The 15,058-nt window shown below is 46.8% G+C and overlaps 1 protein-coding gene across 1 annotated transcript; it reads left to right on the plus strand.

The window, feature by feature from the left end:
* Positions 1-7,884: 7,884 nt before the first annotated feature.
* On the plus strand, positions 7,885-11,819 carry LOC119315755. Its single transcript, XM_037590250.1, has 3 exons — positions 7,885-7,942; positions 10,915-11,304; positions 11,382-11,819. The coding sequence occupies exons 1-3, from the start codon at positions 7,885-7,887 to the stop codon at positions 11,666-11,668; spliced, it is 735 nt and encodes a 244-aa protein (XP_037446147.1). The 3' UTR covers positions 11,669-11,819.
* Positions 11,820-15,058: the final 3,239 nt, after the last annotated feature.

The following is a 15,058-nucleotide window of genomic DNA, read 5'->3' on the forward strand; positions in this document are numbered from 1 at the left end:
CTGAACTTGTGCTTTTGGTGACATCTTGCACATTTGCTTGTGTCCTGGGAACCATGGTTCTCTGCATTTATAGCAAATGCCCTTTTCTCTAGCTTGTTGTATAACAGCAGCAGGAGATGTACTTGCAGGGAGTACAGGTTTATATATTTCTCCTGTAGTTCCTCTTCTGTAGTTGGGCACATGAGGCTTCTGAGTGAGGGTAGGAGGACAAGACTTTTCAATTCTTCTGGCTAACCACATTGCATTGGTCATGTCAGCAGGTTGTAAACATTCCAGGTGACTTTGGATGTAAGGGTTTAGCCCAGCAATGAAACTATGCATATAATAGTCATCTGGTATTGCAGGGTTGTCCCTCCTCATCAAGTTCATGTGTTGTTCAAACTCTGAAATATACTGAGCAACTGAAGTTTGTTGTGTTAACTTGTGGAAGGCTTTCACATTCTCACATACAGATGTTACTGCAAATCTTTGTGTGATCGCAGAGCAGAATTTGTGCCATGGAGTGTGATGAACAATAAACCCTGTACCTCTCCACCATTGGATAGCTTCACCTTTTAAATATGAAACTGCTATTTCAGTTCTTTGCTCGATTAGGGTTCTTGCAGCTGAAAAATACTGTTCAATATTCTGTATCCAAGAGTCTACATCAACTCCATCGAATTCAACAATGTTTAACTTTGCAGGTTTAACACAAAGGAGATTTCTTTGAACTTCAGGTGTATAAGGTCTGTTCCTTTCTCTTCTGACCTCTGCTTCAGGTAATTCGTCCACTATCAAGATATGTTTTGGGACCTGACCTTGTTGTTGCTGATGGGTGTGGAAGTCTTGCTTGTTAGCTGTGTGATTAGGGTCCCTATAAGGTCCCTTTGGCGTGCCGTCCATGTTTAGCTCTCTGCCTGTTGCTTTGTCAACCCGAACAACAGATCCCCCAGTTGCAGGGTCATGTTTCTCAGTGGCAAGGTGGCTGTTTGGGAGTTGCTTTGGCCTTCCTGGAGGTATAGCCGTGCTTCCTTGCCCTGACAGCGGATCTGGTCTTTCTTCCTCCTCCTCTTCTTCGTCGACTGACTGCTCTACTGTTAACTTCAGCAAGGAAATCTGAATTTTCTTGAAATTCTTCTGTATGCTAGCGGAGTTCTTGTTGACAGAGTCTGTGAAATGGTAGAACTCTTTTCTGTCCTCTTCGCGCTCTTGCGTGAGTGTTTTTATGTCAAGTTACAGCGATTCAAGCTCCAAATAATCAGTATCTTGCGTCTCACCTGCCATGTCTTCAGGGTTTTTGTTGGACATTACTTGCAGATTAGGTATAAGAATGAAACTTGCAAGGACGGAAGAATTTTACACCCGTTGTCCGGTAACCAACCACTCTGGTTCACTTGCACCCATCAGATTGGAAAGAGACCAAATCGCCAAAGTAAATAGCACTGAAGGGAGGGTTGGGTGGGATTTTGCACTGAAGAATTGTTCTTCAGAAACCACGACTCCACCTTTCTGCTGCCGATTGATCCACTGCCGCCAATCGCCGCCGACACTGCCGCCACGCCAGATCGGGGGGCCAGATTGGATTTGGGCTCAAATCCCGCCTCCAAGGACTACAACCAACACTCTGTATACCACTTGACAGGCCCTAGTAGTAGCTGTCTCTGAATTTGCAAGAAATCGAATGAACACAAGGAAATTGGTGGGAAATTTGGTGGTTAATTCACTCAGATCTGAAGCAATTAGCTAGGGTTTTCGCCTGCCGGAACACGGCGGCTACAAGGGCCAAGCCCAGAATAATCCCGATCCCCTCTCCAAAAGCCGGAGGAGGGTTTATAAAGAGAATTCAAAGCTAAAAGTAGAAAGTGACAGGTTCAGTAGGTAAAAGCAACGCGGTAACTTTTAAAAGTAAGTTGACAACGGTCTGAGCCGTCCAGATGAAGATCTACGGTTGTAAACGCAACTCGGTAGCGAAGTGGTAAAGTCTTCTAGGCTTCGTTGGATCACAGATCAACGACGGACACACATCTGGGCAACACAATATCACTGTGCTTCATCAGGTGATCTCCAACAGTTACCAGGCCTGACAGCGCGGCTAGGGTTGAGCCCGGCAAATGGCGGAGGTTGATCCGCGCGGCGGCTACATCTGATCCTCTGGGTGTGTGCGTGTGTAGGTCAGCCTGTCGTGCGTGCGTGTGGGACGACGCTCTACAGTTTGAAAATTGGAAGAGCATTATGCATGTGGGCTGGGCTACAACCTGGGCCCATACCGAATTCTATATTGGTAATAGCTTTGAAAAAACTCCATGCCCCGAGCCTGGGCCCTGGGTGCCCGGGGCCCAGCTCCGCCCCTGGATGCTCTCATCTCTTAGTCAGCCACTCACTGACAGTGGGTTCGGTCAAAGCATGCGTCATCCAGGCCAGACCTGACCAGTGGGGCCTACTCGGTTTAACAATAATTCTAACTACAAGTATTTGGCTAATTAACTAGCACATGGGTCCCACATGTCAGCTTCATATGGTCTAATTAACCGGATGCTTAACCACTAAGCCGGCCACGTCAGCTCACTGGAATTTAGCCAGTGGCGACCATTTCCCATGGCGGAGATGCACCGGAATGACGCTATAGACAGCGGTTGGACGTGCGGTTTGGCGCTACGCAAAGCTAGGATGGAGCCATGTCAGATGGTGGTGATGGCAGGCACTAGGATAGCCGCAGCTCACCGGAACGGAACTCGTGGTGCCGGTGCAACCATAGCTTCGACCGGATCGACAGTACGATGCAGGGGAGCACGAGTTGATAGATAGCCGATCTAGCCAATGCAATCTCCTGGGCTTCCTCCAGTGCATCCATATCGTCTTGACGCTCCAGCTCTGTAACAAGATACGTGACCGAAATCATGCTCGAGGTCACTGGGGAGGACGGTATACCATGAAAAATGGAGTATAGCCAGTAGACCGGTATGGCGTTGTTCTCAGGTTCCAGAGGACGCACGGAAGTTCTTCAATCCACTCCCCATCGGCCTTATCCAGTATTTCACCAACCTCGGTTTCAGACCACCGAGGATCAATCCATTGGCCCGTTCGACCTGCCCATGGACAGCGTATGTGCCACAGAAGCAAAGTCAAGTTTGATATTGCACTGACTGCAATAATCTTTGAACTTCTTGGCTATAAAATTTGTTCCTTTGGCCGCGATAATGCTGTGGGGCATGCCGCACCAGTATATAATGCATGATATGAATTTGATGGCGCACATGCATATTATATTCATCAAAATTATCATGTGAAATAGTAAAAGGCAACCCATCAATATAATCCTTAATAAGTGCAAACTTCTCTGATATAGTGTAGTTTGGAGAATTCAAAAAGATAATAGGATTATCATGCGTGGGTGCAATAGCAACAATTTCATTCTTAACATAAGGAACAATATCAAGTTCATCTTCATAAGCATAATTCATGTTGGCATCTTGGCCACAAGCATAGCAAGCATCAAGTTCATCAAAAAGGAATATTTCAAAAGAGTCCATGTGATCATAGCAATTATCATGGCATTCATCCTTCGGTAAGAATGAAGGGGCATTAAATAATGTATGAGTTGAAGAGTTACTCTCATTAGAAGGTGGGCATGGGTAGCTAATCCATTCTTCCTCCTTTTGTTCTACGCTCTCCTCATCATCTTTTTCATCCAATGAGCTCACCGTTTCATGAATTCCTTCTTCCATAGACTCCTACAAAATATTAGTCTTTTCTTGGACAGCGGGGTTATTCTCAATAAATACATCAATATCATAATTGTATTTATAATTATCATATCAATATTTAAGGATGGCAATATTTAAGGATAACAAGATTTTTAGGTCTATAAACTGAATCATCAAAATCTTCAAACTTTTCAAACAAATATTCAATTTCATAAGCACCCTTAAAAGCAACAAATTCTTCTACCCGTTCCACATCATAATAATCATATATACCTCTAGCATAAGAAGCCAATGTTTCATTATCATTAAATTCGCATGAATAGGAAAGGTGTGGAACTTCAATCTTAGAGCAACAAGTATAATCATATCTCAAGCATAGATTCCAAGCATACCATTGCAACATTTCAATTTGATCCCATAAATTTTTTCCTTTTTGAGTCAAGCGATAATCCCTAAAGTATTCACATTGATCCAACGTTACTCCCATTATCAAGTTGAATGGGGTTTTCTTAGGATTATCAAAGTAGTTCATAATATTTTTCACATAACGAGCATTGAGGGTTTTAGGAGGTTCCCCATCTCCATGAGTAGCAAGTACCACTAATTTTTTTGGTGTTTTGTGTTCCATATCCATAACTAAAGATAGGGAACAACTTAGAACAGAAAATAAAAACTACTTAGTGATAAAGCAAACAAGCACACACGAGAATACTCACCCCACGCTATTGCTCCCCGGTAACGGCGCCGGAAAAAGGTCTTGATAGCCCACAAGTGTAGGGGATCGTTTGTAGCCTTTTTCTATAAATAAGAGTGTCGAACCCAACGAGGAGCTAAAGGCAGAACAAATATTCCCTCAAGTTCTATCGACCACCGATACAACTCTACGCAGACTTGACGTTTGCTTTATCGGAAACAAGTACTCCCTCCGGTCCTTTTTAGTTTGCATATAAGATTTATCTGAAGTCAAGCCTCGTAAAGTTTGACCAACTTTATAGAAAAAAATACCAACATTCATAATGTGAAATCGATATCAGTAGATGCGACATGAATTAAATTTTCACATTATATAACTTTAGCATGGTAGATGTTGATATTTTTACATACAAATATGGTCAAACTTTATGAAGTTTGACTTCAGACAATTCTTATATGCAGAGTAAAAAGGACCGGAGGGAGTATGAAACTATTTTGTAGGTGTGATCCTAGAACTACTTTGCAAGAATAAAACTAGAAGTACTTTGCAAGATAATAAAATTTAGGTGTTTAGTAAAAGGTTTTGTGTCAACAAGAAAGTTATTTATCCCTAGGCAATCGATAACAAGTACCGGTAATCATCCTTGCAACTTTATATGAGGGAGATGCATGAGCTAACATACTTTATCTACTTGGATCATATGCACTTATGATTGGAACTCTAGCAAGAATACGCAACTACTAAAGATCATTAAGGTCGTGAAACCCAACCATAGCATTAAGTATCAAGTCCTCTTTATTCCCATACGTCATACCCCACCTATTCGGGTTTAAGTTTATGTCACTCTCGCAACCCACCGTAAGCGAACCATGAACATATTGCAACACCCTACAGCGGGGGCCCCTCATGTTTGTGCGAGAACGGAGGGCACGGTAGGACAACACCATAAATAAAATATACAATCATACCAACCAAGATCACAATTAACCCACAGGACAAAACGGGTCTACTCAAACATCATAGGATAACCATAGATCATTGGGAAATAATATATGGAGTTGAGCACCATGCTTAAGTAGAGATTACAACGGGGGAATAGGTGTTACACCGCTGCATAGAGGGGGAGAAAGTTGGTGTTGACGGTAGCAAGATTGTTGATGTAGATTGTCGTCCCGATCATTGCCCCGCTGGCACTCCGGTGCCACCGGAAGCGAGGGGGAGAGAGCCCCCTCCTTCTTATTCTTCCTTGGCCTCCCCCTGATGGGAGGAGAGTTCCCCATCTGGTCCTTGGTCTCCATGGAGGCGGAGGGGCGGGAGCCCCTCCGAGATTGGTTCTCTTCTGTTTCACGTTCCCCAGATCTGGCCGAAAACCGTTTCTTATATTCCCAGAGATCCGTAACTCCGATTGCGCTGATATTTTAACACAATTTTTTCTTGATATAAGCTCTGTTGCTCCCGAAGTGGAGGTCCAACCGACGTACGAGGTGGGCACAACCCAGCACGCCACGCCTGGCTCCTCTGGCGCGCCCTGGTGGGTTGCGCCCACCACGGGCCTTCGTTTGCGGTGATTCCAACTCCCAAAAATCACATATATTCCAAAATAATTCTCCATGGAATTTTATTGTTGTTGTACTTCATTTGATATGGATATTTTGCGATACTAAAAACATACAGAAAACAGGAACTGGCACTTGGCACTGGATCAATAGGTTAGTCCAATAAATCATATAAAAAGTTGCCAAAAGTATGTAAAACTTGTATAATATTGGCATGGAACAATAAAAAATTATAGATACGATGGAGACGTATCAAGACACACTACAAAGCACCATGTATTTTAAGATGCGGGTAGAGGATAAGAATCATCGAGTGGAGCTGGAGAAGAAATGACAATTGCAATGGCAAAAAGTTTTCTTAGTAGTGAAATCGGTAACACCGATCCGTTTTCATCGGTGACACCTAGTTGGCAGTGTCATAGATGATGCATATCGGTCAGACCGCGTTAGTCCATGTCGGTTGTATCGATGAACTATCTACAAGTAATCCCTGTAGTTCGGTCTAGCCGATAGGCATGAATCGGTGAGGCTGAGTTCAATGCAGAGAAAAATCTTGTCAACTCAGCTCACTTGGCAATCGAAATATCACAAGGATTGCAAGGAATTAACTAAAGAATTTGCAATGAATTAGATGCAGAAAAATACAGAGAAAAGCATTCAAAAGGAAAAGAAATCTAGATGAAGTTATTTTTTATAAGGAGAATAAACAAGCAAGGAACACAAGCCAAAAAACAAAGAAACACGCACCCCCAACCGACGAACATCTTATGGGGAACGTGAAGCTCCTCTTCGAGAAGGCCATCGAAGGCGTGGGAAAGCACGAAGTTGCGGTCATCACCTTCCATGCAATAGCCACTCCGAGGATCATGACGACGCATCAAGGATGACTCCTAGCTCGCCATTAAGCAAGTCAAAAAGATGGAGCGGCATCTCGATGGTTTGGGAGCCGGGCGGGAACCATGCGACCAAAGCAAGGGCACGAGGGCGTGGGAAAGCACAAGGGATGACTCCGTGCTTGCACCCCCAACCGACAAACATCTTATGCGTGACGCGAAGCTCCTCTTCAAGAAGGCCACCAAAGGCATGGGAAAGCACGAAGTTGTGGTCATCACCTTCCATGCATCAGCCACTCTGAGGATCACGGCGACGACGCGTCAAAGAGGACTCCTAGCTCGCCATCAAGCAAGTCAAAAAGGTGGAGCGACATCTCGACGGTTTGGGAGCCGGGAGGGAACCATGAGACCAAAGCAAGGTGGAGCACGCGCTGTCCAAGCCGGCTTCCCGTCGGGAACCGACACTGGTCGGAACCTTTGAAAAAAGGATAACTCGACTGTCTGGTATGATCTTTGATCAGGGCAGTGGGGCATCCACTCGTGGGGGCGAGACCACGAATCACTCTAGTGAGGTTGCCCCGGTGACGCCCTCCGTTTCTCCTAGCAACAAACGAAGGCCAACAAACCTCAAGCACATATCAGGGCAGTGGGGCATCCACTCGCTGGGGCGAGACCACGAATCACTCTAGTGAGGTTTCCCCGGTGATGCCCTCCGTTTCACCTAACAACAAATGAAGGCCACCAAACCTCAAGCCTTATGTGTTCATCACTTCTTAGAAACCTCCGTGTGCCCTAGAGGTCTGGGGTAACCTGAGCAACAAAGACCTAGTCGGAGCCCTGGAAATAGGGATCTCATGACCGGAGGAGCCGACCATCGGGTAGGGCATAGGGCCCCCTTCGCTTCAGCAAGGGGCTCTGGGCAGGTTTTCTATGCCGACAATTATCACAGAGGATCACAAACACGAGCCCTCTCCTGATGAAAGCCCTAAAGTCACCAACAACGCTCGGGTACCCTCATGGATCCTTAAGGTTCGGGGGTAACTGAGGGCCAATGTCCCTTCTGGACACGACACAAAGGCAGGAAGGACCATGCGACCAGTGAAGCACTGGGCCTCGGGATGGGGAGCTTTACCAACGCCATACCAGACTATTCATGTACCAGTGCGTGCCCCAGAGGTAAGGCTCTTGTCTAATCATGGGCCTCCCTAAATAAGAGAGCGGAGATCATGCCGCGTCGCCCTTTCTCATTGGTAAGGCTTCCCAGCAAAGTTTCTATTATGTTGCTGCCCTGAAGGGCGTGATACGTCTCCAATGTATCTACTTTTTCTCATGCTTTGCCTCTTGTTTTGGACTCTAATTTGCATGATTTGAATGAAACTAACCCTGGACTGACGTTTTTTTAGCAGAACTACCATGGTGTTGTTTTTGTGCAGAAATAGAAGTTCTCAAAATGGAACGAAACTTTGCGAGGATTTTTTATACCAATAATAAGAATTTCTGGAGCCAAGAACCACCAGAGACGGGCCCCTAGGTGGACACAACCCACCAGGGCGCGCCCCCCTCTCCTGGTGCGCCCAGGTGGGTTGTACCCACCTGGTGGCCCCGCTCATGACCCCTGTGATACTATAAAATCACATCATTCCAAAAAAAATCATGGAAAAAGAATTATCACGATCCACGAGACGGAGCCGCCGCCAAGCCTGTTCTTCCTCAGGAGGGCAGATTTGGAGTCTATTTGGGGCTCCGGAGAGGGGGATCTTCGTTCTTCGTCATCACCAACCCTTCTCCATCGCCAATTCCATGATGCTCCCCACCGGGAGTGAGTAATTCCTTCGTAGGCTCGCTAGTCGGTGAGGAGTTGGATGAGATTCATCATGTAATCAAGTTAGTTTTGTTAGTGCCCGATCCCTAGTATCCACTATGTTCTTAGATTGATGTTGTTGTGACTTTGCTATGCTTAATGCTTGTCACTTTGGGCCTGGGTGCCATGATTTCAGATCTGAACCGTTTATGAATTCATCATTATATCCATGTTTTAGATCCAATCTTGCAAGTTATAGTCACCTACTACGGTTATGATCCGGCAACCCCGGAGTGAAAACAACCGGGCTCACTCCCGGTGATGACCGTAGTTTGAGGAGTTCATGTATTCACTATGTGTTAATGCTTTGTTCCAGTTCTCTATTAAAAGGAGGCCTTAATATCCCTTAGTTTCCAATATGGACCCCGCTGCCACGGGAGGGTAGGACAAAAGATGTCATGCATGTTCTTTTAATAAAGCACGTATGACTATTTACAGAATACATGCCTACATTATATCGATGAACTGGAGCTAGTGCCGTATCATCCTAGGTTATAACTGTCTCATGATGAATATCATCCAACAAGTTACCAATCCAATGCCTACGAATTTATCTTTATTGTTTCTGCTAAGTTACTATTGCTATCATCACTATTACACTTGCTACAAATTACTGCTATCAATGTTACTGTTACCGTTGCTACTGTCACTACAATCAAAACTATCAAACTACTTCGCTACTGATCATATTGCTGCAGATAATTAATCTCCAGGTGTGGTTGAATTGACAACTCAATTGCTAATACCTTCAAATATTCTTTGACGCCCCTTGTGTCGAATCTATAAATTTGGCTTGAATATTTACCCTCGAAAACTGTTGCGATCCCTTATACTTGTGGGTTATCAGGACGCCATGAGTCTGGCGAGGCGTTGCAAGACGCGCTGCCTCCACCACCGAATAGCTACACCGACCAGCTCAATCCTTGCAAACTGTCCTCGGGGCTCCCCGCAACTTGAAAGAAGAGCATCCTACCCCCCTTCCATGTTGGGGGAGAGCGCTTGTGTCTCTTCAACAACAAAAACGAGCTTACCAAATGGATGGGCATTGCGCCTGCCACCAAAGGACGGTGAGACACCAAGGGCATCAACCAGCATGAGGAACTTCGGTGCTTGGTGGCAGTCCATGCCACCCGAACAGCCGCAAGAGACTCGATGTCGGCCGTCCGTGACATGTTCATTCCTGGCCCTTGGTGACCGAGGTTCAGAGCTGCGACGCATCCGGTCCCTAGGAGGTTGGGGGAGCTGTAACGCCCCGAGACCGATGTGCCAGGTGTCTTCCAGTTATTCACCAATGTTGCCATGTCATTCGCTTGCGTGTTGCATCTTGTCATGTCATCATCCACATTGCATCATCATGTTTTCAAACTTGCATCCGTCCGGGTTCCCCCAGTTCCGTCCGTTGTCCGTTTTGAGCCCAACCACACTTGCACAGCACGTCCGAAATATTATTTTATAAGTGGCCGCGAAATGTTCTCGGATTGGGTTGAAAGTTGGCGTGTGGTCTTATTATAGTGTAGATAGACCGCCTGTCAAGTTTCATCACATTCAGAGTTCGTTTGTTAGCCCAACCGTTAAACTATAGCGACAATATAGCCGGTCTAACGTCGGACGTTTTCGGTCTCCAGAAACCGTGCCGGGCTGCATCTCTCCCCTCTTCTCTCAGACCGACCCGCTCTCCACAGCCCACCTAGTCCATCTACCTACCCCTCTTCGCGTTCGGAGCCGCCCGATGCGATCGCCTGGTTTGAAAACCCCTCTTTGCACAGTGCACCGACCCCATGCGCACGTCCGAAATCTGTCCCGGACCCGACCCGGACAGTCGTTACCGTTGTGTCCGGATCATCCCCTAACATCTACAAAACATCTTCGATTTGTTCATTGAACTCCCTAGCCTCTTTTCTCGACCGCCCGATTACGACCGGACAGACCGAATACCCCTAAACCTAGCCTACTTACTATATAAATAGAGCAACCCTAAAATCTAGGGGAGTTGTCCCATCAATCCCATCCCGCCGCCGCCACCCGGTCTCGATCCACCTCGGGATCTCCTTCTCCTCATTTTCCTCCACCCACCAACCAGCTCTCTCCACTGCTACTCATCGATCCAGCTGCCTGCATCGATCAAAAATTCCTTCGGCCTCCAACCTGCAGTACTTCTGCTTGATCCGGATGTGATCGAGGCCGTGCCCCTCGTCCCCGCGCCCTTGATTTGCTCGATTCAAGAGGAGAGAAGCTCCTCCTGAAGCCTTTTCTTCGCCATCGCCATTCGGCGTCGTCGGGAACTGAGCTGCCGTGACCGTCGCCCTTGCTTTCCCTCGCCTGGAAGCTCCAGCGCCCCACATCGCCGGATCCAGGCCCTCCTCCGCGCCTCCCCGCCGGCGAGCCGCCGTCGTCCGCCACCGCTCTTGCCGTCCTCCTCCCTGCTCATGCTGCTTCGTCGTTGCTGCCGGATCCGCCTCACCGAGAGTCCTGCCCCAACGCCATGGCCAGGAGTCGCCGACCCAAGACCCCAGGGCTCCCCGACAGCTGCGCGTCTGGCGTCCAAGCCACTGTCTTCTTCCCGCGGCTCTTTGCCGGAGTCGTCAAGCCGCCGCCCTGGAGTTTCTCCACCGCCGACTCCCTCCGTCTCGGATTCCGCCTGGCTCCGCTGCCTCGCCACGGCGGACCTCGCCAGCAGGTCCCGTCGACGAGCCCCTGCTCCTTTCGTCCCCTCCTGCTTGCCTTTCTTTGACCCTGCCACGACGCCCTCTGCAGGTAGACATTGCCGCCTTGGATTCGCGCCAAGCTCCGCCGTCCCCGCGCTCCTGCCGTCTCGCCAGTTCCGGCAGGTCCTCGTCGCTGCGACGCGCCCTCTGCATCGCGCTGCCGCTCCCCTGCTTTACTTGCTTGGGTCGTCGCTGCTCTGCTTCCTGACGAGCAGCGCAGCCCGATCCGCATCGTCGCGCGTTGACAACGGCCCCCGCACCCCCTCGTTCGATCCAGCAAGGCCCAACGGCGATCGGCCCAGCCGTGCCCTTCAGCCACCCCAGTACACCACCTAGCCGGCCTCAAGGACCAATGTGAGGCCCAGTCCGCCCCAGTTTCGGCCCGTAGTATTTTTTTCGTTGCTGCAAATTTAGCTATTTTTCGCAGGATTGCTGTTTTACAGAAAAGCCCTTGTTGATCATGCATTTAATAACTTCACAACCGTGCATCGGATCTAAATAAATTATAGGGTTTTTATCATTTTTGCCATCAATTGTACTACACTACTCAGTTTTGCCACTAAAAAGTTTCACTGCTAAAAATGCCACTGTTTCGTTAGACGTGTGCCCAAAAAAGCCATTCTTCATCATTACAGCCATGTAAAAGGACGTTGACCGAAGGTAGATGACGAAAATACCCCTATCCCATTTGTCAACTATTCTCTCTTTGTTTGAGTTGTGGGCCCACCTGTAAGGCAAGCATGAAAAGAGAAGACGAAAATTGGAGCCAGTGAGTTTCGATCCCACGACCATGACCTGGATAGGTGCTCGTGCTAACCAGCTGAGCTAAGGGAAAGTCTAGAAATAGGAGGAAATATATGTGTCATATCCTTTAGGTAAATAATATTCAAATTGAACAATATATAATATTGTTTCTTGTTGCTCACTACTCCATTCCTCCAGCTAGCTAATTCATGCATCACACACTAATTGAAAGCAACAACAAATATGATAGCAGGAGCACATGATTTTCTAAATTTCTCTGAAAATTTCAGCATGGTGCCTGCCCATTTTTCTGAAAACAACACAAACGCGGCAAGATTTACAAACTTCACATGTGCAGCCTTTTTTTACTTCTAGTATCTGTAATTCCATATCCATCCTGACCATCCGAACACGTGTACCAAATGGCACACGAGTATCAACAAGGCACCAATCAGCTACTACAAATTCTACATAAGAAATTCCATCTCTACAAGCTACTATGATCCATAGACGCACCACACTAAGAATTAGCATACTCACCCTGCCGGAATTTCAGAGGCTACAACATGCTGGGGCGTCCGGTGGCTGACGCTCCTCTCTGATTCAGGACTGTTGTCTGTCGCCATTGCCATGGAACAAATCACTTCAAGGCATCACACAAGGTGGCGGAGCTAGACTCGGGAGGAGCTGCGGAGTCAGGCGAAAGAAGCGTCGGAGCTGCCTGCCTCGAGTGGCGGTGATGGGCGGGAGGCAGCGCCAAAGCCGTGACGGGGGCGGCGCTGGGCGTGAAGCACGGTAGCTGCGGCGAGTGGAGGCGCGCCGGAGTTGGGCGGGCAGCCTGGCGACCGGCGGTTGCAGTTGAGGATCGGGAGGCGGCGGCTAGGGATTGTGGTTCTGGCTAGGGAAACCAATGAAAAAAAATAGCATGCTACATCGAAATAGCGCAGACCTTAAAATACGTTATTAGTGTGCTATATCGCGCTATAGCATGCTATTAGCGAGACATTATACATTAATATATTTAGCGAGGCAATTCTCAATACGCTATAGTTATAGCGCGCTATTTTTTCAGTGAAGGAAACTGATACGAGCAGGTATTGGATAAGGTTGAGTACAAGTACATTTGTTCCTCAAACAAATGCTTTGATTGGATGTGGTGGTTAGCTTGCCCGCTGAACACACTCACGTCTCTGGTTCGATCCACCTTGTCGCTCTTTTTCCTCGTAATTTCTTTTCTTACTCTTGACAAGTTGGTCCCACACCATGGAGAGAGATCTTGCAAATGAGACCAGGGGCATTATAGTCATATAACATGGTCAACGTCCATTGACATGACGGTAATGGTGAAAAATGGCATTTTTGAGCACGCGCCTAACGGAACAGTGGCATTTCTGAGGAGTGAAAAAATTTAGTGGCAGAACTGAGTAGTGTAGTACAACCGATGGCAAAAATGATAAAAACCCTAAATTATATATGAAACTTGCTTATAATTTCATCTAGTTTAATAATATCCAACTTTCATTTATGTTTAAAATGCTTAAGATGCTGTTTGTTTAAACTTGCTTAATTAACTTGCTAAAATGATTTATTTCATAACTAAATAACCGTAACTCGGATTTTAATAAACTTTATATGTAAATGGGGTGGAAAAATGCCTAGTTTAACGTGGTGACTTACTTTGCATGTTAAACAACTCTAAAATTGTGTTTAGGGCAAATCAGTACCAAACCTTAAAATATGCGCATGAGGAGTTTCCGGACTTGTTGTTTGTTGTTCCGGCCTCATTTAAACTTGCCTAGATAGGTAGTTTTACTTTGCTTCACCCCTTGCCATGCTAAACAACATTTAATATTGTTGAGTTCATAAACGAGATTGAACTAAATAAGTCATGTGGTATTTCGTCAATATGCAACCCGTTGCATATTGAGCTCCACTTAATTTGTAGGGTTGTTTGTGCACTTTGCCATGCCATGCTTCATTAAACCGGACATGCATCATACTTGATTATGCATCATGCCATGATTATGTGATGGTTGTTTACCATGTTGTGTGCTTCTTTCCGGTGTTGCTTCTTCGGGTTGGTTCCGATAACGTCGCGTTTGTGAGGACCCGTTCGTCTATGTCCGTTTGTCTTCCTCGTGGACTCGTTCTTCTTCCTTGCGGGATTTCAGGCAAGATGACCATACCCTCGAAATCACTTTTATCTTTGCTTGCTAGTTGCTCACTCTTTTTCTATGCCTTTGCTGCGATACCTACCACTTGCTTATCATGCCTCCCATATTGTTGAGCCAAGCCTCTAACCCACCTTGTCCTAGCAAACCGTTGTTTGGCTATGTTACCGCTTTGCTCAGCCCCTCTTATAGCGTTGTTAGTTGCAGGTGAAGATTGGAGTTTGTTCCATGTTTGGAACATGGATTTTTGTTGGGATATCACAATATCTCTTATTTAATTAATGCATCTATATACTTGGTAAAGGGTGGAAGGCTCGGCCTTATGCCTAGTGTTTTGTTCCACTCTTGCCGCCCTAGTTTCCGTCATATCGGTGTTATGTTCCCGGATTTTGCGTTCCTTACGCGGTTGGGTTATAATGGGAACCCCTTGACAGTTCGCCTTGAATAAAACTCCTCCAGCAAGGCCCAACATTGGTTTTACCATTTGCCACCTATCCTTTTCTTTCCCTTGAGTCGGCCGGCTCAAGGGTCATCTTTATTTACCCCCCGGGGCAGTGCTTCTCTAAGTGTTGGTCCAACTGAGCGATGTCCGAGGCTACCAGGGGCAACTCTGGGCTGGCTTACCCGACGTCTTGCTCATTCGGTGTGCCCTGAGAACGAGATATGTGCAGCTCCTATCGGGATTTGTCGGCACATCTGGGTGGCTTTGCTGGTCTTGTTTTACCATTGTCGAAATGTCTTGTAACCGGGATTCCGAGCCTGACCGGGTCTTCCCGCTAGAAGGAATATCCTTCATTGACCGTGAGAGCTT

The sequence above is a fragment of the Triticum dicoccoides genome, chromosome 6A, assembly GCF_002162155.2.
Source record: "Triticum dicoccoides isolate Atlit2015 ecotype Zavitan chromosome 6A, WEW_v2.0, whole genome shotgun sequence".
NCBI classification, from domain to species: domain Eukaryota; kingdom Viridiplantae; phylum Streptophyta; class Magnoliopsida; order Poales; family Poaceae; genus Triticum; species Triticum dicoccoides.